The sequence below is a fragment of the Amphibalanus amphitrite genome, unplaced genomic scaffold, assembly GCF_019059575.1.
Source record: "Amphibalanus amphitrite isolate SeventyFive unplaced genomic scaffold, NRLGWU_Aamphi_draft 000363F_arrow, whole genome shotgun sequence".
NCBI classification, from domain to species: Eukaryota; Metazoa; Arthropoda; class Thecostraca; order Balanomorpha; family Balanidae; genus Amphibalanus; species Amphibalanus amphitrite.
This window is the reverse complement of record NW_024881857.1, coordinates 380,358-404,010: the sequence shown is the minus strand read 5'-3', so window position 1 is coordinate 404,010 and position 23,653 is coordinate 380,358. Positions and strand designations below refer to the sequence as shown.

The window sequence follows — 23,653 nt, the reverse complement described above, 5'->3', positions numbered from 1 at the left end:
GATCCGCAACAGGGCATGGCTCGACCCGGTAACACCACCACACCTCTCCGGCTCCCTCAGATACCCCCGCTGGTATATCCTCCAGTAAGTTCCCCACCACCCTCCCCTGGCTCAGCCTCTCCCCGCTATGTCTCCCCCTATCTCTCACCTGGTTGGTCTGACTGGTGCGGCAGCGCTGCAGCAGCACGGGCGCTCCGGGCCGCGCCTCCAGCAGCGTCATACACAGGTCTCTGTGCCGGATCGTCTGCTCGCGGGTGTAAGTCCAGTCCTGGGGAGCGGCGATCAGGGGGTGAGCTCTGGTCAGGTTACGGGGCAGGGGGGGAGGGTGGGCGGGGAATGTCATGGAATCCGCAAAGGGTAGGGAACGGCAGGATAGGCCATGACAGGACAGAGGAAAAGAGGTCAGGGCAGGGTGGTGGCGGGGGAAAAAGACCACATATGTCATCAGAAGACATCGATAATCTAAACTAAGCTAGCAAACAACATGCCACCGTTCAAGCATGCAAGCCGATGAAATCATCATAATCATTCGTCCCATTTGTAACCCAGATCACTCCTGAACGCATATTTGACAACAGCAATGAACTAGCCCCAGCCCGTTTAGCTGGACGCTCAAACGCTCTGCTTTACAAAGGCCCAGGTTAGTGCCCTGAGCTGCCGAGAACAGAGTTGAGACGGCATTCTCACCTGGTTACCCCCGCCGTTGTGGCAGGAGTAGAGGCCCACAGTGCCGTTCACGATGTGACCGAGCGTGTCCACGCACATGTGACCCTGAAACAGATGTCAGGTCAGGTCAAACCGGGTCAACCGAGATGAAAGGGAGCGCCATAGATCTATAGACTCAAATTCATATTGGTACTATAACAGCCGAAACCTTCGGCTGATCTTGACAAAAGCAATACTATCTTAACACTACGACAAATTGTACTCAAGCACGATTCCAACGGTGACACTTGTGAACAAAGAGCGACGCCTTGTGGAGTTATTTCAGGCGCCACTCAAAGCGACACGGCTAATGCGAAGTGTTTGGCTGCCAGCGGAGCGGCCCATTTGTTATCAAATAAACGTCGGGCGTGACTGCCCGTACTTGAGCCTGCAGCGCCGCAGTCGTTTATGAAGTGTAGCACACTAGAGCCGTCACATTCCAGGGATCATTTCGGAGTGACGCAGCTTTAGCCGACTTCAAGACAACGTAAAACAACAGCACGTGCCAGGGAAATCACCTCAACTCTGTAGTTTCGGAGAGGAAATAGCTCTGATCTTATGACGTCAGCACGGTTCAATATACAACGACGTCAGTGAAGGGTGCCGCGGCGGACGGGAGTAACGCACCTGCTGGATGGAGCCGAACGCCATGTCGCCGGCGTCTGGAACCTTCAGTTCCGGGTAGACGTTATCGAGGAACCACCGGAACGAGTGGCACTTGAGCTGACGCTTCAGCTCAGTCCGCTCACGAATGCTGAAATACGGGGAGAGGGTTTGATTGAAGAGCATGACTATTGATGGGGATTTGTGAGGGATTCTCCCAGCTGGTTCGCAGCCTGAGCCTGTGATAAATGCTGCCAGATTAAGCATGTAATGCATGGGAAATGTTAAAACCTGACGAGGGGAGCGACGAGAGGGTGTCATTCGCTGAAAGCGGTGTCTAGCTCAGGATTAAAATATTAAATAACCCTGCATATTTTATAAAAGCTGTGTGATACCATAAGGCTGAATTCTTGCCCTTCATTCGCATAACGGCTGGGAGGAGACCGACCGGTGGTAGATCACTATTCCTACCTTCCGAACGGCACGTTTCTGGACAGCGGTACGGCGGCGTAGTAGAACTTCTTGTAGTCGTCCATCCACACCTCGGCGGCACGGCGAGTGTTCTTCGCAAACACCTGACGAACGAAAGGGATGGGGTAATGGCAATCCTCTTAACACACACGGGAAGGGTTGACAGTTGTCCTCAGCGGGGTTATCGAAAGGACTGCTTCGGGAAGTGGTCCTCAACACACATTTGTGATGCATCTCTGTGCTCTACAAAGGAAACAGACCATAAACGAATTGTATCCGATGCTCCATTTTACAAATGCGACATAGCGTGATAAATCGTTCGCTGAAACATTCCATGAAAGTCAACCTTGACAGCTGCTTGATAAATCTCACATGTCCCCCAAAACCGGCTTGAAAGAGCCGGACTGGTGCTAATCTGAGTAGTGAGCATGCCTAGCGTTTACCCGACATCACGATAGGTGCACTTGGTACAGGCACAAATCGTGTAGCCATCCACGAAATGCAGATGGTGGATATCCGGGTTTTCTTTCATATTGATAATACGAGGCGAAAACAGCGGCGAATACATTGCGGATATTCTCAATAAAAAGTCCTAGACTGAAAGTCATCCAACCAGGTAACCGCCTAACCGCTAATCGGAATCACGTTGGCTTCTTCCCCTGGCATTAGTGGCCAGCCATTCCGCCAGAACACACACCGCTTTCTCAGCCTGTAGCCCCATATTCACTGACTTCAACGCTACCCTGTACCCACACCGTAATCCTATCAGCTGTGAGCCCCATCACCGACCTAACCACTGCCCCGCCCTGTGACCTGACCCCGACTGACCTGACCGCTGCCGCCGGGGAACGAGTAGGGGTGCTGTTTCCTGAACACGTGACCCACACGGCTGCAGGGGATGATCTCCAGCGAGCCACCGCACTGCCACACACGGAACGAAAACTCTGCGGATACAAATGGGATATAGAGGTCAGCTCAGGCCCACACGCAGAACGAAAACTCTGCGGGCGAACGGAAAATATTCGTCAGCACTGAAGACAAAGTCAAAACGAGGGACTGAAACTCAGTGAGCATACAAACACCGACATATGGAGTTCACATTGGAACGAAAACTCTAACGACATACGTCACTGGTCACGAGTAAGCTCAGGTCCACACAACGGACAACATCTCTACAAACGAAAATTCGTAGGTCACCTATCCGCTCCGGGTTTACACTTCAGCTTCACACTCACAGAACGACACTCAAGTTGTCCAACAACACTCGTGGACAAAGCAAAGCATTGAGTGGGTGCTGTTCGAAAGTGTCACCGATATTGACGTCAACGTCAACACTGTCAAGGTCCACACTGCATCGGCAAATACACACTGTTGACCCCACAGCGGACGGAACGATCTATTTCCACACAGATTCTCGCTACGAACCATGACCTCACACAACAGCTGCGCAGCAAAGAATCACTCCACGAAACAACCGCAAGATAAGCTTCCACTTTTAGACGTGCTTCTTTACAAACACACCACCCTTAAACAAACTTTTTCACACCCTACAGTTTGTTTACATTTCGAGTCACAGACGCAGCCACCGGCAGACTCTTACTCGCCTAAAGTCAACATACATAGTTGCTGCAAGTACCCCTGCACCACGCTAGCCTCTGTGGCACCTATCGAGTCATCGACCCCCACTCGAGAAGGGAGTGGAGGGGAGGGCAGCACGCGACCCGTCCCGCAACGCTCCGTTTACCGGTGGCCAGCGGCACGATGAAGGGTGGGGCGAACACAGGCATACCTAACAAAGAACGCTTACTGAGAAATGACTATGGCATAACGAACGGTCCAACAAAACATTGCGACGATACTGTAGCACAGCGCCAATGGGTGGATTGGAGCCAACATTGTACAGTGGATAAGATCGGTGTAGTATTTGGTGGATAACATCGGCGTACGATTGCTTTATTGATACACAATAGCCAGTTGTTTGTCCTCGAAGTGCCGTCATTGACCAACCCGCTATGTTTACTAGGAACACAGCATCGTAGGCATACCGCAGGTAACGTACGATATAACACAGGCAGTTACCAGAAAGTACAATCAGCTAACAACATCAACAATCGGCACCACAGACGGGTATTTACCGATGCAATCAACCGGCTCCTACACCATCTATGGACCAATCAACTTGTTACAGCGTACACTAGTAGCTGACACAGACACCATCTATGGGCGGTCACCAGTACCACCCGAGACACCAGCCGCTGGCACCAATACCTGGTCCACATACGGTACAGGTTGGCACCGATTCAAAGTATTTGATTCGATTCGACTCTGAGTCACATACGACCATGGTTGGCAGTGAGGTACACCGTTAAGGCCTGGCTGCACTATGCGTTTTCTGCGTACGTTTTTTCGGGTTTGCGTGTTTTGCGTAATATCGTTCTAGAAAAGAACGATATAAAGTTTTTTTGTGATGCCTTTTATATTAAATTTTAGTTAATGTAAGAGTTATCTTAACTTTTGTACAGCATTAATGCAAATCTAACGTAAAATTACATTACTCTAACTTTCTTTCTAGAACGATATTACGCAAAAAACACAAACCCGCAAAAAACGCACGCAGAAAACGCAGTGTAGTGTAGCCAGGCCTTTACACGCACGTAACTCGGGCACACCCGAGGTCCGTACCACTACTTATGCGACAGAACACGCCAGCTGGTCTGGTAACCATCGGCAAAATATCCAGTAATGGATACTGGCATGGCCATTACCAAAACAACAAGCGCAAGCAATACAGCCAACAGGAGCAATACCACACATGTAGCTATACTGTGTTCGAGGGATTGAGCTAGAAGTTATCAGTGTTTGTAGACGCCTCCCTGAATGTACAGACGCCACAGTCTACAATGATCAATACACGTCACAGCGGCAAATCGAAGTTCAAGTTGGCTCAGCAGATTACACGAATCAATTCGAAGAAGGCATTTGTCAGACGTTCAAATTCCAGTCTTTAATTTGATCATGGACACCGAACAAATGTCATCGTTCATCAAATGGAGCGTCAGAGCTCATACGTCGACGGCGTGATACGGTAGCATCTTACTTGGCCCTCACATAGGAGTCTGCGGTAGGTGGGAGGGGGGAACTCTGGCGCCCGCATCGATCGACCCCTACATATAATACACCCAGAGCACCTAGGCCCGTTCTACCCTACATTTGACACGCCCAAAGCACCCGGGCTGGCGTGTCTGGGGGCCATCTGGTCACCGGAACTCTGTAAGGACTGACGCAAGGTGCGCCAGAATAGTGGTTGGTTGGGGACCGCCGCACCTGGCTACAATAGCCGGCACGCGCCGGCAGACCAGGGGAAGCCGATGCCGATAATGACACGCCACCGGTACCGCTGGGCAGAGGGACGACTCACGACGCTCTCTGACATAGGCTGGCACGGTGACACAGTGCACGACAGGCTGGCGAATAAGCTGGCTATGAAGGCACTGGTATCGGACTAGCGGTTGTGTGCACTGATGACTAGCTAATGTGGACACTGATGCATGACTAATGTACACAATCAAGACCGATGGACATACATATCGATGGTCAATTGAGGTACATTTTGTAGCGCCCAAAGGGCGAGACAGTACGTGGCTCCTATGCATTCGCAGGTGCCGCCCTACGAAATTAGAAAATCACAGTTCAAGGAACGATCGGTGAGCCATTTTGACGAACTGCTAAGCACGGTTTTGACGAATGTCTCCCTGCTTATACAGCGGATGTAGGCCCACATTTAGACGCAGCCCTGTTCGAAATCGATTGCCTGTTTCGAAGAATGTTTCCTAAACTGTCAGCTCGAGCCTCAGCCGGAAAAGCTCAGACCCGGCCGGGACTATGGCTGGGGCTGGGACCGAAACGGGCACCGGTGCTGAGGTAGGGTCGGTGCAGGGCGGGGAGGGATTCTGCACACTGAGCCAATATGGCCAACTATCGGCTCTGCAGATATCCAGTGTCGCTCCTAACTGTCCGGGGCCCGTCCAATTCAGTCAGATACTGAGCCGGGGCGTCAACAGCTGTCGTCACGCTCCGACCGGGACATTCCTCGACCAAGGCTCGAATTCACTAACCCACCGCGATTTTATGAAATCACACGCTGAATAAGCTTTGACCAAGCTCATAATCCACAATAATAACGGAGCACAAAAAAGACGCACGACAGTCAAAACAGTAGCACGATAATGCAATTTTACATCGCTATGAGAAGAACAAGATCGTATCTTTTTATAACAGGCTTTTATACTAGAAAAAAACATCTCCTCTAAAACTACCAGCTGTGAAATAAACTGTCCACGTTACTCGACTTACCGAGGTTCTCTCCACCCCACACCTCCATCTGCATATCGTATTTGCCGAGCTTCTCGAACCAGGCCTTATCCATGACGAACAGACCACCGGCAATCATGGGCGTCCTGCGAGAGACACAGGGACGGCGTCAGGTCAGACCGGTTCCCGTAAAGCAGCCACCCCTGTGACATACGGTTACTATGGCAACGGCGTGATATCCAACGCCGCAGAAATTCCGAGAGCAGCGCCGAGCCGATTCTCAGAACGGGGGCTTCAGAGATAGATTATCAGCGACATCAGCACATCGATATTTCACAGTTCTGGAAAACTTTGACAGTCTTGGACACGTGTCAGAAGCAAGGCGTCCAGAAGCAGAACGTGTATGCCATTTGACTAGAGTTGGGCGTGGTGGGCTGAGGAAAACACAAACATTCAAACTTTACGGAAGATGGGATGCTAAGGCGTCGGGAGGCAAATGCCACGCACAATTACTACTTTGCATAGAAAATGGCAGCGCTCCAGAGCCGGCCGTGGCCGTTAAATAGCGCGCCAGGGAGAAAAACAAGACATTCGCGGGTCAGGGCGCCTCTACGCGGAAACACACCGTGACAAAAATACAGAGGAACCTCAGGACGGCAGCCAACCAACCCAAGGACATGGCATTTGTTGAAGAGATATTAAGGAAAATCGTCCAAACATGAATAATACTGCATCGCTTAACATTTTTTTTTTCGGTGCGGTCCGGCATTTGCCTGCAATGCGACAGACAAATACTTTTACCTGACTAACAAACTTTTAAACTATTGCCTGCTGACACGCTAACATGCGTATCAGCACTCGTCGCTAGTGGCAGCCATTATTTCTCCCCTAACTACGTCAGTTTACAGCACGGCTATGAGCCGGCACCGTAGGACATGACCAGCGGTGGTCAGGTCTAGTTATTATTAGCTAGGTTTGTCTAGTTATCAGGCCCGCCGGGAGCGCTCACTTGATGGGCAACGTGGGGTCGGCGCGGTGGCGGCGCCGCTCCGTCTCCGTCATGTACTCCCACTTGAAGACCAGGTTCCAGTCGAAACCGCCGCGCAGGTCGGCAGAGGCGCCCACGTACTGGAAGTTGTCCATCGAGATGACGTCGATGATGGGGCAGACGACGCGGGACCGGTCCTGTGGGCAGCAGAGGACCGTCAGTCGGGCAAACATGAGACAGTACGACTGCTAGTACTGAGAACATGGGTGACATGATCAGACGACGAGTCAATCCTATCAATTCTTAACACTTCACACGGCGGCACAAAATATCGGCACGAATCGTGGACGGGCTCAACTGATGACACGGACTTCATTAATCCTGAAGGAGGCTACAGGCTACAGCACGGCCAAGCAATTGTAATATAATTGGGGAAGTGATCTGTGATAATACGCCAATCTGCGACCATTGATCGCTCTCGATTAAAGTCACTTCTGCAAGCCATCCCACTCAGCCCTAAAACACATTCCTCTGCAAAAGGACGTTCTTACGGTGAAATTGCGTCACAAAAACCGGTTTCTGAAATCACGTCCGACAGGGACCAAACAAACAATAAAGCCCAAAATTCTAGAGCTTCCAGCACAGTAGTTACTTGTATGTATAATATGTTTGTTATTTTTTGTACGATACGATGCCATAAAATGTAAGTTAACAGCGTTCGAGAACAAAAAAAAAACACTATCTTTGCTGTGTGACCACGTTGCACGCAATAATTTCGCAATACCGGAATGAAAGACACGGTTGCGAAACAAACGAGAAACTCTAATAATATCCCGCAATGTCACTGCATTTCATTATCGCGACTTCATCCTGATAAGACACCCGATTAACCGAAAATTGATGGCGAAAACTGCACAGTAACTGCATTATGCGGACCACAAAGGGGTGACAACTCCCTCTACTGAAGCAGAACATAAGAGCCGAGTATCACCCAGCTACAGCCAGCTGATGGCCACAGAGGGACACGGCATAGAACCAAAAGCCACAGCTGCGGCCGATCTGACGGCGGAAGCCGACCGTTTTCACATCCGATTCTGGCGCCCGAATCGCTCGGACGCAGCCATCCCAACTTCCTAGTCCGGCGGCTGAAGTGACCGACGACGGCATAAAGCATTGGAACGACCATCAGCTGCCGGCGCAGGGCCGACATTCATCATACGGCCGCCGAGGCACCGGGTAGACATCTGTCATACGGCCGCCGAGGCGACGGTCACATCGCGTCGGCCGATCACAGAGCGGGCGGCGATGATTGTGGGAGCCGGTGGGTCTGTCTCGCACAACACATGCCGACTATGAAAACTGAATGAAACGGGCGACTAAATGAAACGAGCAAACTAGGGTACGAGCTCGCCGAGACACATGGCTTAGTGCTTACAGTGGGTAGCTGTGAAAAACTACATTATGCGTATGCTATGAATATAAAGTTCCCAAGTGACGATTAGTACTCGCCGAACTACGAACACCTCTGGACTGGCATTTGTCCCTGAAACTGATCCTAAGAAAATAAAGAACATCCTTGAACTTGAATTGACATTTGTACTGCACGAACCGTTTGGGGCATTCAGTATACGAGCTCCCGTCATTGTATAAGGATTGGGTTCCACCAGTTCCACTAAGGAACTTGTTCAAGACGGTGGCTATAAGACGGACAAAACGGGCGTTTCTGTTAAGGCTGATTGCCGACCTTAGTCCTACATGGAGAAACATCCCAGTCCAATAGACCATGAACCAGGAAGTTAGCCTATAGCAGTCCCCGCTGGGGCCTGGCTCATTCTCTTAAAACCATGACAGAATGGCACATACATCTTCGCCATGCACCCATCAATCATTTACAGCTGGTCTTCCCCGGTTATGGAGATCTCCTGGGTCATAAAACGCCGCCATGTGGAACAGAGTCTCACCATGCTCCGACTGGGGACATTCCCTGACATTCAGTGAGGCTCGGACATTAGCCAGGCGTCACTGGAAAAAGGAACATGAACTCAGCAGTAGCTAGTGGCTGAGTTCGAGGATCAGGCAGGCCAACGGACTCAGGAGTTCACTCAACAATTTTACAGCGCAGCAGTCGGGGCATCAGTCCCCAGCTGGGTTCAGCAGTCATCCGATTCACTCCGCTGGCAGGTTCTGATATCTCTGACGACGATAAATCGCCGCCTAATCAATCAGCTAGTGGGCTCGCCGTGCCCTTCCGCACACTCGAACTGCCACCAAAGCTACTCTACTTTTCGACTTCAACTCGAATTTCCCCGTATACGCTAGTCGTCATTGACTAATCCGTCGTACACTCTCCCTTTCCAGCGGTGCGGGAAGAGGAAACACACCCTCCTCCCAGTGGAGTAGGTGGACGCTGTGTGACAGCCACCACGCATCTCATGTGTTGTTCCACGCCCTTCGCCTTATCTACGCTCCCCTCCCCTGAAAGGCGAGAGTTGACTTCTGTGCGGTCACATCGCTGGTGGGTCCCGAGTTTACCCATCGATGTCTGCATCACGAGTTTACGTCCACCCAACTTCAAAGCCGCTCGCTGCCTGGAACACTGGCTATTAGGAACAGAAAAGTCGCAATAGAAGGCAGTGGGGGTGGGGTGATGGCGTGGGCGGGGCGGGGGGCGAAGGCGGGGGGGGGGGTGGACCTCGTGCGTCCAACGCCTGCAGGGAGCCCAGAGATCAATACGCACGATGCGTGCCATTCGTGTGGCGCTCATTGCCACGCGTCACGCCCCACGCGCCCACACGTTGGCACAAACACTGCTCACGTAATACGGGCTGAATGGACAACGAATGGACGGCCAGGGGCGGCGAACTATTCGCCCTGCCGTCTTTACTAGGCCTGCCGCGTTCAGCGACAACGTACTCCTACTGTGTTCATAGTAGGCAGTGGTATAGTGCACAGCAGGACAAATAGACAAATGGCGAACACAATTTCATTACACTGAGCTACGCTATGAGAAGGTGGTCTATTCTCCCAGCGGTGGTATCGCACACTGCACCCAACGCCGCACTATGGCGTGTCCGAACCGATAATGGCGAACACAACACGACCGCTATTTACGCATTGGGCTGTCGCACAGGCCTGCTGACATGCATGATCGCCTTCGGTGGGTCATAACATTACCGCTGATGGCATGTAAATGCAGGACAGATCGAGCGACAAGCTGGGCCACAGGAGTTCACGGTGGCAAACCAAGAAAGCAATGTCAAACGTAGGACAATCGCAATGTCCACTTACTCTTTATGGCCCCATAAAACGACACCTCTTTCTTTGTTTCCCTAGCAGCCTAGGACTCGGGCTGAATGATAACGGCTGCAACACCATTTACGACAGCTTACCGGCACCTTCCGCGACTACAATCAGTAAAAGACCAATGCCAAGCCGACTTGGCCTGCAAAAAGAAAAGACAATGAAGCCGACTTGGCCTGAAAAAATGCCTGTAATGACATTAATATTTGTGGTGAGGCCCGATGCACCAGTTCCAACTCGCTATCGTCATACCCTCCTTGACCTCCTCTCGGTCCCACCAATAACTTCCCTAACCTCCTTCCAACACCGGTCCAAACACGCTGACCTCCCTCCTGCTGTGGTGTACCACCGGTACCGCCCCGGCTCGCCCCTGGCAGTGTTCCCCTGAGGTCGGCCTGCCCTGTCGGCCCCAAACCGTCAGCAATTAGCCACCCCGTGGACATTGCCCGACCGTCAACACTGCTAATTGCACCGGGGTCGGACACGCCGGGGAATTGGATGACACGCAGCTCGACACAAACAAGCTGAGTGGTCGGCTGACTTAGCTGTGCTCTGCACACACCAATCTGCCAAGGGCCCAAGGCCGTAGCGAATGACGAGTGACTGATTAATATTTCCTGCCACGAGACATTTCCAAAATCAATCAGCGAAAAACAAGCGGAACAGCTTTGTTGAGTTCTCACACAAAGAGCCGATACCTAACACAGCATTCGCAGTTCCTCACAGTCTCTTATTCCATTTACGCTTGTTTCAAAATAAACCAAATAACGTTACTTAGTTTGGACTAGGAATCTAGGGTTAATTTCCAAGCTTCCAGACGCTGGTGTCGCAGCTGCAGCTGACAAAAACACTGCTGAATGAGACAATCCAGCTTCAGACTCTTATACGCAGCATAAGCTTCAAACTCCACGAAACTTCATATCCAGTAGCGACTCCAAGCTCTAGCCAGAAACGTATCACAGCCCGAATCAGCATCTCAATGCGGCTCCAGCCAATAACAGCACGCCACTTAACAACTCGAACCGGGTCACCCGTTAGTAACCCACGCAGCCCTCAATATCTCACCACAGCTCCACTCAATAACTCACCAGAGTTTCACTCAGTAACTCACCTCAGCTACCCGCTCCAGCATAGGCTCCAGCCAGTTCTCGTTACACTCGCAGTGAGAGTCCAGGAAGGTCAGAATAGGCGCCGTGGCCGCATCAGCGCCCTTCACCCGGGAGCGCATCAGACCTGGCGAAAAACGGAACATCGGGCTCGTCAGATATTATTGATATAGTGTGCCTATGAAGTCTGAAGGTAGACAGTCGTTAACTCATGGAGTACAGCAGTATTGATAAACCCGTTCCTTTTGATACCACTCGTAAATCATGTCGTGGCTATTGATGGTAACATGACGCCATCACCACTGAAATAGCCGGGCATTAGTGAACATCACTCGACGTAGGACAAATGTCGTACGGAAAGCTCTGTGATTACGGACACCGAAATACTGCCCGATTCATTTCGGTTCCCTGGTAACTGTGACAAACCCAGCGCCAGGGCCGACATTTGGACCGGGCACGTCAATCTCTGACGTCACGCTCCTGTACTATGACGTCAGAAGTGTCCGGGTGGAGCTAGGGGGAGGGGGGTAGCCATTCCTCCCGCCCGAACCACCGCGAACGACATAACCGTCCCCGCTCGCACCGCCGCGGTTAACGCGCCATCATATATTCATAGCGTAGTCGACACCGGCTTAAGTTGCGGGAGGCAGGCACAGACTGCTGCCAGTAGCGGCGAGCCGTATTCGCAAGTCGTAGTCCGGGGTGGCGCGGAGTTGAGCCAGCCATCAGAGCTGAAATAGCCAAGGCCTAGGGCGGCTAAATCTGCTCGATTTGGTTTAGTTTGTGGAGAACGTGACAAAATGTTACCTTGATACGTTTTTACGGATGTGGTTCGTATATGGAGTGTCGGTCAACTTTTCAAAGGCCCTCTCAGAGATCCGACCCCAGGTCCTTGGCGGAAAAGTAAGAAATCCTGTCGTTTCACAGGACCACTCTGGAGACTCGAGAGACGAGTGAGTGGATCGATTTCGGCCAGCTCCTGCAGAGTGGAACTGAAGCGACCTGAGGGAGGTCGCTAAGAACGGAGAGTGGCGTCGGGGTGCAGAAGGGATAGTTGTAATGTGTAAAGGCACTGGAGGAGACGCGAGTATCATATATGTAGACATTGCAGTAGTAGGCACAGGCCAATGAGGAGGTGAGATGCAGAGGTAACCCGAAACTGCCATCCATAAAAAAAAAAAAACGGAGGAATATAAGCACGCTGCATATCGTCCGAATATAATTGACATTGCCAGCGAAAGTGGAATACCACGGGCGCCTCGAAAGGTCACCGGTCAATCGACTCGATCGGTTCGGTGGGCAGTGCCGAACGGCGGCCGCAAAGTCGGTGAAACAGTCACCCGGTTGAGCTCGATCCCACCAGGGGCCGGGAGGGGGAAGGGGGGCAGCGGCAGACACGGCAGCACGTGACCTAGTAACACGTAACCCGGTGACAGGAGTGACAGGCGTGTCACGCTGCACGCGCAGGTCACGAATGGCGCTGTTCCGCGATCAGAGATGACATCGAGTCAGCATTGGATGTGACCGGTGTCGCTAACGCCGGCAAAGGAGGGCGGGTGGGTGATAAGCAGAGACAGAGAGAAAGAGAGGAAGGGTAAGAGGGAGGATGGGAGACAGAAAGATGGATGAGGATGAATAGATAGAAGGAACGAAAGAAGAACGAGAGTAGCCCGAATGAGCTGTCCGGTCGTTGAATCGAAGCAGAAATGGATGTCTGACGTGACCAAAGTCCAACAAGGTCTGAGGAACCGAAAAACGTCCCGTGCTTGCTGAAATATTCGTGGAAGGTGGTGGCGTTTTCACACGCACAACAGCAATCACCTCAGGAACTGATAGGCAGAGTGATTAGGAATCGGCAACTTGATCTAACATTTCCAGTAAGCTTCGAATTGATCTAAACTTCATGGGGCAAATTTCAAATGGATTTCATTATCGACTGATCGGCTTAGGAAGGAATGAATGAATTCTTTTTTACGGACTACATTATCAGAATAAATCAAATAACCAAGGGCTATTCTTTGAACAAACATCGAACAATTACAGACAACATTTTCCTCGGATTTCAGCTTTCTCGGACTCACACAGTTCTCTGACACAATTCATTTTTATTGCAACTAATGCCTACGGCTTTTGTTGACATCACTGCCCACCATTGACGAAATACACTCGAATCTCGGGTCATTATCATGTCGAACGGCCAGCTACTAACCCTGGAAACAGCCACCAAAACCGGCGGCTTCCAATACCAGCCCTTCATTTCAGCCACTCACTAGATAATAGAGAGCCGTGTCCTCCCATCAGACGCCGTCATTGTCATGCATCAAACAGCGTCTTCAGTCCGGTCTGCCCATCCAGGTCCAGAGCTGACCTTCAGCCACGTAATCCCATCAGTGTCCACACCGGGCCGATACCGGGAGCCGGGCAGGGCCGCCACAAAGGCCAAAGGTGCCGTCCGACCGTCCCCGTGTCATCCGTGACATTCTAGACCAGCACGTGCCTCATACGGTTTTAATGACATAACACGGGTGGAGCAGCTGGTTCATGACAGCAGCCGTCTGGTTATGTAACACAGCGGCGGCAGCATAAATGGCACTGCAGAGCGGACTCAGCTAGAAACAATATGCGGCGAGCTACCGCCGCGCTTCTGCCGAATCCTCGGTCCAATAAAAAAGCCGCAGCATCAACGACAAAAGCGGCGGCGCAGATCACACAGGACAGAAGGCACAGACCTCTTGTCAAACCACGGGAGTCACCGTCCCTCTTCCTTTCCCCGTCCTTCTCCACCTCGGCACTGGGGCTGGGGGGATGGGGTGCGTGGCACCGTGCCCACAGCCAAGACGTTTACATCGGTACCGACAGCATCCAGCCGACTCCGGAACAAAGCCGGGGCAGGGCGGGGGCGAGCCGAGGCGGGCCAGAGAGGGTGGTCGGGGATCGAGGCAGGCCAGGGTGGGACGGGGGCGGACTAGAGCCAGGCGGGGGCGGGGTGGCTCGAGGCGGGCCAGGCAGGTCGGGACACGATACGGCGGAGACCAGAGAGGGGTAGGAAGTATAGGATGGGATGAGGATGGATCAGACGGAGCAGGGGACGGGCCGTGACAGGACAGGTTAGATCAGCGAGAGGAGGGGCGGATCACGGCTAAAACAGAGCTAAACGAGGCGGAGCAGAGCCAACCGAGCAAAGGCCAAGAGCAGAACAGGAGAGGAAATAAGAACGAATCGGTATAAGAAAAGATCAGGACGATGGACAGAGTAGAGCAGGACGGAGACCGACCAAGGAGGGTGAACGAGAGGAGATAACACTTCATCGTTTACAAGACTACATAGCATGGTGCACACTGCACACCATCAACAATTCAACGCCCTTAGTTCAGCTGCTCTTGGACACCACAGCTTTGAATAACCGCTATAAATCAGGATCCGTATGATGCTAAATCGGCTTACTAGCACTTGATGATTAAATAACTACCCTGCCCTTCACAACTCTACAAGGGTCTACCGAGCCCGATTACATCATACATGAACAGATACGGGGAATTAACTATGTACTGACGCGAGGCGACTCCGCCGTGCTTAATCTTAGCGTCCCTTAGTTAGGCGCAACAATCCTGTCACAGCAGGCTCAAATGCCGTGACTGCACACACGGGCACGGCAGGTTGTCCCAGTGGTGCTCATTGTGTACCAGCCTAAGGCTATCATTACGGGTTACACGTTAAGTGTCAACCCGCATGGCATGGTAGCGTTTCGCAGCACGACTGGCTGTGACATTTACTGGGCCTGCACGCACGTCCACGCCTGTCGTTAGTTAGCGCTACGACACATACGTTCAGCCACATTAACCAGGGAAATGCTGATGCGTCGGCGACTCACCAACCTGCTTTCAACAGGCCTCTCACTCAAGGCCGAGCGGTGGCCAAAAATCGCCGACGGTAGCGAGGCACGTCGCTCCATTTCACCACTCCGGCCAGCTAAATACTTTATCAGACAGAGGAGGCTCCCGGCCGGTGTGAGCGGTCCGAGTTGCGTCACTGCACGCCGCCGGAGCGCCGGCCGACCGCAGAGGCGTTCCGCAGCACTCGTTCCAGGCCGGCTTCACGCCGATGACGAAACAAACCCATCCTGACGTCGTAAGGGAGGTTTGATGGCGAGCAGCCGGCGCCCGATCGCAGCCGGTGCGAAAGGTGTAAGGAAACGCAGATACAGCTGATAAGACCGATATCTGTACCGTCGGACTTGCTCAATACCTGAGTGAGCGGGGTAATTGCGGTGTTTTCGTTCACATGTAGAACATGGGAAGAGGTCATGCACCATGTAACGCTGCAACACAGTCGATTCCGAAACTGGGCTACACACCATGGAGTTGTGTCTTACCTTCACGCTTGTCGTTCCGCAGTACTTTGACCTTCTCAATCTTCTCCAGCATAATTCCATCCTCAGCTGAAACAGACATGACAATAAGGTCAGAAAAGAAGTGGCGAAAGATATTCATTGACATCGTATATCCGCGATAAGATGCGGAAGCATTCCTATGATAATAGAGTCCCGGTAAGACACACCGCACACATTCTACTGTATAACTATTGTACACGAATGATATTACATAACTAGACCACCCCAGTGTCTGCCGTCGCCAGCTCTCGTCCTTTTTCACATTTCCCACCGAACACACCGCCACCGATCCGACGAGCGCGCTCGACCGGCTCAGCGCGGATACAATGGCCGTAAAATTACGTTAACGTCGGCCTAATAGCTCGGGCGCAGGCGGCTGCCAGCCTGCAGGATCGAGTGCTCCCGCGGGCACGGCCGAGGACCGGTGCTCGCTCAAAGAAGAGTCCGACCGCACGGGATGGGACCGTGCCGCCCCGCAGGTCCCCGCCCACCGCCTACCGCCAACGTTCTAGTGTCTACCGACCACAGCCGGGCAGGCAGTAGCGCGCAGACCGCAGTCATTCACCAGCGTGTTTCAACGGCACAGTGGAAAATGCGCTCCGTAGAGCGGGCCAAAGGTTCCCTGGCGGCCCGCCGGCACCAAATGTGTTCCAACTGTGCGGACTTCAGATGCTGCCACTGACAGGCACTGAGAGGCGAGTGGCTCCACCGCCCCCGGGCGCTTCTACCAGCGGCAAACTTTGCCGCTGAAAAATCTGCAAAGGTTTCCCGGCCGCCAGATGCTACCGGCACGTTTTACATGCGTGGTGCCCTGCAATGCAGCACGTCTGCAGTGACTTTACCGTCCAGCATAAACGGACTACCAGACCAGACGACTGAGAAGATAAGGTCTGGGAATGCACAGCGTGGTCCACCACACAGTGGTGTATGGCCACGAGCTTTAGCGCGATAGTTTGTTGACAAGATGCCGCCAAGTGGTTAAGGTTATAGTACCCTGCTACACACGTCCCTAACTGGTTTGGGAACAATGAATAGGATAACAAAATATATGCCAAAATTCCGCCCGTCACAAAGGAAATTTCAATGAGTTTTCTGTCTAAAAATGGAGTGCTCCTATTTCGTTCGGAGGATAATGCATAACATCTTAATCCGTGCTTAAGATCTTTGAGACGCTTTATCCGACAAACAGGTTTTGTTCAGATCCTTGCCATTGTTAGATGCACGGCATTCGGGACCCTAAAGTTCCTGCACGATACCACAAAACACAATCAGTACCGAAGATCGTCTGCAAATGCATAAAAATCCAGATCGCCTTGTCTTTTAGGCACAGCGCTGAGTGCATGATGTGCGACAATGTTTCTTACCAAACACTCTGCGGTAACCAATCCTTGGCACACGTCTATCACATGCAATACCCACCATTCATCGGCATCGCATGTGCCGCTGAAAGGCAGTTTGTCCTCGCACGGGCGCGTGACCTATCACGGCGCAGTGTGCCGATCAATCACAAACCGACAGTGACTGGCTCAGCCACGTGTCACTCCCCGTCCCCCAGTGACCCGGCAGGTCAATGAGACAGCGCCCGGCGCATTAGGCCAGTGACCGGTGCTAACGCTAAATCAGGCGACGGTAGCCGCTCGGGCGTAAGCCGCCGCCCACCGGGCCAATTTGGGCACGAGCTGCGCCGGTCGGGCGGATCGATGTGTCGGTACTGCACCGGTCCCCTGCGGGCGGCCGGCACTGCACACGGGCACCTGTTGTACGAGTCCGTGGCCGTTATAGAGGCTAAATATGCACCGGTGCACCGCCGGTCACTGCTAACGCTGACAGGCTCATACCGTCCAGGGATTCAACTCATCGCTGAACTATTTCGGGTCTGATTGGTGCCATAAAACTTGTCACCGACAATTATGCATGGATTCAAGTTGGACAGATATTTTCAGCCCAAAGTGCACCATGAAAAGGTTGAAAAGACGATCAGCGAGCGGCTTTAAATTAAATATATGTAGCCCGGTAAATTGAATCCGCTTAATTTCCTGCCTTGAAATACGAGCTCGGACATTACGGTCAAATGAAGCAATGAAACCAATGCTGGTGGATTTCAGCAAAGCCACCTGAGACAGCCCAAAATGACTATTGAACGCACGACATCTTAGGCTCTCTTATAAGCCAATACCTTTTCTAAAATATTGGGTGTAAATTTCATTAGTTGAACTCACGCGCAGTAGCTAAGGACTAACAGTTTTAGGCCGTATGGCCATGAGGACATAAAACATTCTAACAAATAGCCAAAGTTTGATTGGGGTGATCGAGTAGGTCCGTGACTGTTAGCACGCCTCTGTTAATGTTTACGGTATTCACGGTCCTGTTAACGTTACTCACGGCTCTATTCACGAGCTTCACGGCACTATTCACGATGTCCACGGCCCTATTCACGATCTTCACAGCTCTGTTCACGGTACTGTTCACGACAATCACGGCCCTGTTCACGGTCATCACGATCAACTCACGGTTATCGCTGAAGTCGTCCACCAGGATGATCTCCTTGATCAGGTGTTCCGGGCTGCGGTTCAGCACGCTGCAACAATACAGTCAGCGTCAAAACAGTAAGCAACGGCACAGCAACATCGGCGGAGGGCACACATCAAAGCACATAGTGGTTCGACAGTAAAAAATATACAGTGTTTTGTTTTAGTCAAAATGAAATACGATTACTGTGCTTGTGCACAGAAGCATCTGTAACGTATCGTTTAATCGTTAATAACAACGTACATGATTGTCGGACAAGAGAAACTAACCACATACACAAGAAAAAACCGAAGCCAGTCTTGCAGGCGACATAGTCAATGCTGCTAGCCGCCTCCTAAGTCAGTTAAAACTAGGACGCGTTTACGGGAAATGTTGCTTTGCCTGTCTGGACTGAACAAATGCGCCCTCTGCATTATTCTACCTACCCATTGTGCTAACGGACAGCATAAAACTAACAAAAACGGATATATTATCCGTTAAAAACGGGATGGTGGAGCCGCATAACTGCAAACCAGAAATGCTGTTCGATTTCCTGAAGCCCCGTCGACCGGATGATGGCCGGAAAATTGGCCTACCATCGGCAGCGGTGAATCATGGAGAGCCGGGAGGACGTCTGCCGTGAGACGGTTGGCAACAGCGAGCGGCAGCTTAGTCGTGACGGCCGAGGAGACGTCATTGAGCAGGAGCTCTCAGGGAGTGGCAGACCGCACCCAGTCAGACGCCCCACTTCTGTCTCTTTTGCCTACTGTCTTTCCCACTTGTCTGCCTGTCTACTGGGGTACTCTTCAAACTCCATCCTGTTTGTGGTAAACACCGTTACAAGACTAGTCTGCCCGGAAACGGCAAAAAAAAAAAAAACGCGGAAATAAGTTCAGGACCTGAGCACCAACTCGCCAGTTCAATCGTGAGACACTGGTGCCTTATTTGGCAAAGGCTATTGTCGGCATTCAAAACAACAAAAGATAAAGACACGATGGGCTTTCTTTCCTCTAGCCTCTGTCGATTCGCCCTGACGATATAACTCCACAGGCTTGGGTGCATACTCGAGATATCAGTCCATCAAAAATATATCCAATATAGGGCTTACTACAGAGGGGAGGTCCAAAACACACTTTGACGAAACGAACGATACAGCAGCTGATGCCGCCACCACCGCATGCTCAGTGTCTCCGGCTCATCTACCGCCGCCGCCTACGCTTTTCTCTTATAAAATCCCCGAACGCCTGAGAAAAACGATCAGTAACCACAGCGGCCTGGACAGGCTTAACCCTCGCCCGCACATGGGGGGGGGGGGTTGCCACCCTCCCCCCAGGTAGTCTTTCTGCTCTGCACTCAACATTTTTAGAGCTAGAAGGCTGGTTTTTCGTATAGCTGCTCCTCTATCCTTTCTTGATGTCCACTGAAAATTTCAAGTTTCTGTGATTTTTGGTTTCGGAGATACGACCTTGTTTTTCAGGTCACGTCATGACCCAAATGGCCAATTCTCAACATCTTGCGTTTGCCATGGGCCTTGTGAGCTTTTGACACCCTGATTTCGGCCTTTTTTGCCAGTCTTACCTCCCACCTATCATGGAACATGTTGTTCGACGATGTACAGGGGTCAAGGTCAGGGTCAAGGTCAACCTAGGTCATCTAAGATAATTGCGTTTTAGGCAAGCTGAATTTACTTTTTTGAAGTTTTTTTTACTGCATTTTCGGTAAAAGCTTCTCAGATCATGATTTCATGTAATATGGACCCAAAAACAATCGGTGCACACATCAGTATACACACAGACACACACAGACATACAAACACATATAATTGACCTTGACCTATCACCTAACTTGACCTGAAATGACCTCAGCAGCAAAAATCTGGTCGGGTAGTGTGACACAGAGGTTCTAGCTGGCTTGGCACCAGAAAACAGCATCGTCATCGGTATTTGATAAGCAGCGCACTTGATATCCAACGGTGACCCAAAACAGCAACATTTTTTAGTTTGACCTGACCTGGAAGGTCAATGACTGACCTGAGAAGGTAAAACTGGGTATCATTGGATTCGTCTCTTCCCAAAGAATCTTTTTGGTCTTTACCGCTAAGCTCTATCTCCAACAGGAACGAAATGGCGCGGGGGGTGGCAACCACCCCCCGTGCGTTCTAGGATGGGAAAATGGCATGTGCGGGCGAGGGTTAAGATCAGCTCAGAGCGGTCTGAACAGGCCCTAAGTTAGCCGGGAAGTTACCGAAGGCGGCTAACCCGGGTGACGTCTGGGCGGCCCGGCACGGAGCAGCACTCCCCATCGGGTAGGTACCGAGAACAGTGGGTGGAGGCGGGCAGAACCCGTCTCGTCGGGGATTTAAAAACTGGTTAGTATTCTGCACATACCAGAGCGGAGTTTGCACTTTAACAACACCGCGCTAACTTGTGGGATAACCGCCACCGACGCTGTGAAAAGGTACACCTGCTGGAAGTGTAGAGTCAAACACCCGCCCAAATAATCAGTTGGTCTAGAATTAGCGCTGAAGAGTTGCTCAGTATGAAATAGAACTACTGTACTATCCACTAAATAAATCGCGCAACACCGCTATAACCCAGCTTCTGTACCGCCGCGCCAGCCCAGTGGAGGACTGACTCCACCATCTGCCGCCTGCGACCGTCCGAGACGCACCTCATTTACATACGAACGCTACTTTCTCCGCGGCGTGCGGCCGCCCTTCCTGAGTACACCGGCAGTCGTCCCCGCCTACAGACGACGCCTCGGCCCCCGCGCCGCCCTCGGATAGTCCTGTTGAGCTGTGGGCCACTCACTAGCCACACATATCTCAGTTGGGACGGTCGGTCATGGGTCGCACGGTCCCACCCCAGACGGATGCGGAGGGATGAATGGACGCGCTCGGCCGTGGGCCTGATTCAGCACCGGGCGGCGCCCAGCGGATCACATTAGCCACAACATCGCCACGGGTGTGATCAGCCGCCGCGAGACGCAGTGTTTGTGTCAGCATTAGCGGTGTAGCATTTCCAAAAAGAGTTACCGACACAACAGCGACTTTGGAGACAAACATCTCGATGTTCGGGACGCCCACAAGGCATGAATCGCCGAGCATAATTTGAACTTTTTTAAAAGTAAAATAGCAAAAATAGTAACCGCTGCCGGAAGAGCTGTCTCCACTAAGCCTGTCTTGGATCTCAGACGGTCTCCGGTATACCTACACCGTTACCTCTGACAGTGACCCCAGTGACCTACCGGTGACCCCGCCTCACCTGACGACAGTCCTGAGCAGCGTGGAGCGCGCCTCGTTGTGGAAAGTGATGATGACACTGGTGGCCGGCAGATCCTGCCGCCATATCCGCTGCTGACATCTGAAGGGACATAACGGGTCAGGTTAGATCAAAAAGAGCACACAGTAGGGTCTTAGACGTGGTCATAATACACATCAGTTTACATTCTTAGTATGCAAGTCACAAGTTCACGGAATAGTGTGGCTAGGTGAACTTGGATGAGCCCTAGTTCAGGAAGACCAGGATTTACCAAACTGGACAAAGGAGAGCCCATCCTAGAGATAATCGCTGGGGCTGATCAGGATTCAGGATGCCGGGATTTTAGACATGTGCCAGACTAGCTAAGCTGTGTTGTGAAGTGGATCGGCTGGATCTAGATTCTCATGCAACCTATGTATCGTAACAGAAGCCCGTTTTTTAATAGAAGATACGCATGTGATTCGGCGCTTTCGCCAGCAAGGCGTAATAACACTCGCAAAGAAATATTAATTTATTGCTCATCAATGATGAGAAGTGGATGAATCCAGCTATAGAACACGTAGAACACGTGGAGCACAGTTGCAAAAATCACCAATCAGTATGAATGCAATGAAATAAGGCTCAAGGTCTGAACAGTTCGAAGTAGAAACAATGAAATCTGAATCATTGTAACGACACCGTGCGATGAGCAGCCGGCGATAAAAATGGAACAATAGTGATCAATCATGTCACGCCAGCACCGGACAACGGTGGAACCATTGCATACATGTGTTGCACAGGCACGTGGCACCCAGCTGTTCCGACCGGTCGACCCAGTCCCGGCACCACGCCCTCAGCAGCGGTGACGCAACCCCTCCCCCGAGCCACCCATCACCCTTCAGAGAGCGGCCGTGAAGGCCGTGCAGCCCATCGCGCCGGTCGGCCGCCGGCCCCAGGGCAGAACCCGGCGGCATAGACGTGCCTCTGTACCTCCCCTGCTGAGAGCCTCGCCCCTTCCCTCTCCACTGACTGGGAGACTCAACTGGGACACGCCCCGGCCCAAGGTCACTGGAACGACGACAACACGTGACGTCATCAGCATCCCGAGTAGTCTTCCCAGAACTGCAGAGAGAGGTGTATTGATTCGGTTGGAAGCCGACATTGAGGTTTGTCAAACACCGTGATCAGCAGTCAGCACCGTCAGCACACCTTATCATCACTATCCTTGCAGCGTAAGTCCTTGTATTGCACTTTGACCCGAAATAAATGTATTTATGTTGAGCCCCCGGGCATAACCGTAGCTGCCCAGTGGGACTGCTGATTGTTGAGGCCGGGACGGTGCAGGCGACTGGGCCGGGTGGGAGGGGGAATGACGAAGAAATGGGAGCTTACCGGTTATCCAGTGCCCAGGACATCGGACCCAGCCGCAGATCGGCAATCGAAGGAGGATCACAGGGGTGATAGGCAATTAAGGTAGAAACTACATTGGACGGAGAGCAATGATCCCCAAGTCTCCCAGAATATCCTGGCAGCTTTGAGGACATCAATGACCATTACCCTTTCATTCCCTTGTGCAAATCAGGCCTTCCATATGCAGAGTGTCTGTAGGACTGAATTCATGGCCACCTCCTATGTGACCGCCTCTGCCCTGCATACAAGACACATGACGTCATTATTACGTCACGCCGCACCCAATGACCAGGGCCAGAGTGCAGCCACCACCGTCCCCCACGGCTCTCGAAGCCGAGATCAAGTCATCGTTCTCCGTAGCTGTGGCGGCTGACCGCATCGAGCCGGACCCGTCTACAGCCTCCGGTGTGGAGTGTGGACAATGGAGAGAGCCATGGAGTCTGACCTAGAGAAGGGGAGAGGCTCTGGTGCTTGTGCACCGAACCGACCCTCCCCCTATGGACCCCCTCGGTCGACCCTGGACCTTGTGGCGGCTCGGCGACCGCCGTCTCGCGACACTGCACCAGAGCAGGGGCGTCCTTGACAGCTCCGCCGGCGGCCCGTCCCGTCCCTCTCCCTCCCT

The 23,653-nt window shown here is 52.1% G+C and overlaps 1 protein-coding gene across 1 annotated transcript in view; it reads right to left on the bottom strand.

Annotated features, from left to right (window-relative positions):
* Positions 1 to 23,653, bottom strand: part of LOC122389589 (polypeptide N-acetylgalactosaminyltransferase 2-like) — a 54,438-nt gene that overhangs the window by 2,739 nt on the left and 28,046 nt on the right. The window contains exons 4-14 of the mRNA XM_043381761.1: positions 21,646 to 21,744; positions 18,385 to 18,452; positions 15,857 to 15,922; positions 11,490 to 11,611; positions 7,100 to 7,275; positions 6,133 to 6,236; positions 2,608 to 2,723; positions 1,780 to 1,883; positions 1,333 to 1,459; positions 688 to 771; positions 149 to 268 (exon numbers count right to left, since the gene is read on the bottom strand). Coding sequence (XP_043237696.1) covers positions 149 to 268; positions 688 to 771; positions 1,333 to 1,459; positions 1,780 to 1,883; positions 2,608 to 2,723; positions 6,133 to 6,236; positions 7,100 to 7,275; positions 11,490 to 11,611; positions 15,857 to 15,922; positions 18,385 to 18,452; positions 21,646 to 21,744 — 1,186 coding nt within the window. The remainder of the gene's footprint in view (positions 1 to 148; positions 269 to 687; positions 772 to 1,332; positions 1,460 to 1,779; positions 1,884 to 2,607; positions 2,724 to 6,132; positions 6,237 to 7,099; positions 7,276 to 11,489; positions 11,612 to 15,856; positions 15,923 to 18,384; positions 18,453 to 21,645; positions 21,745 to 23,653) is intronic.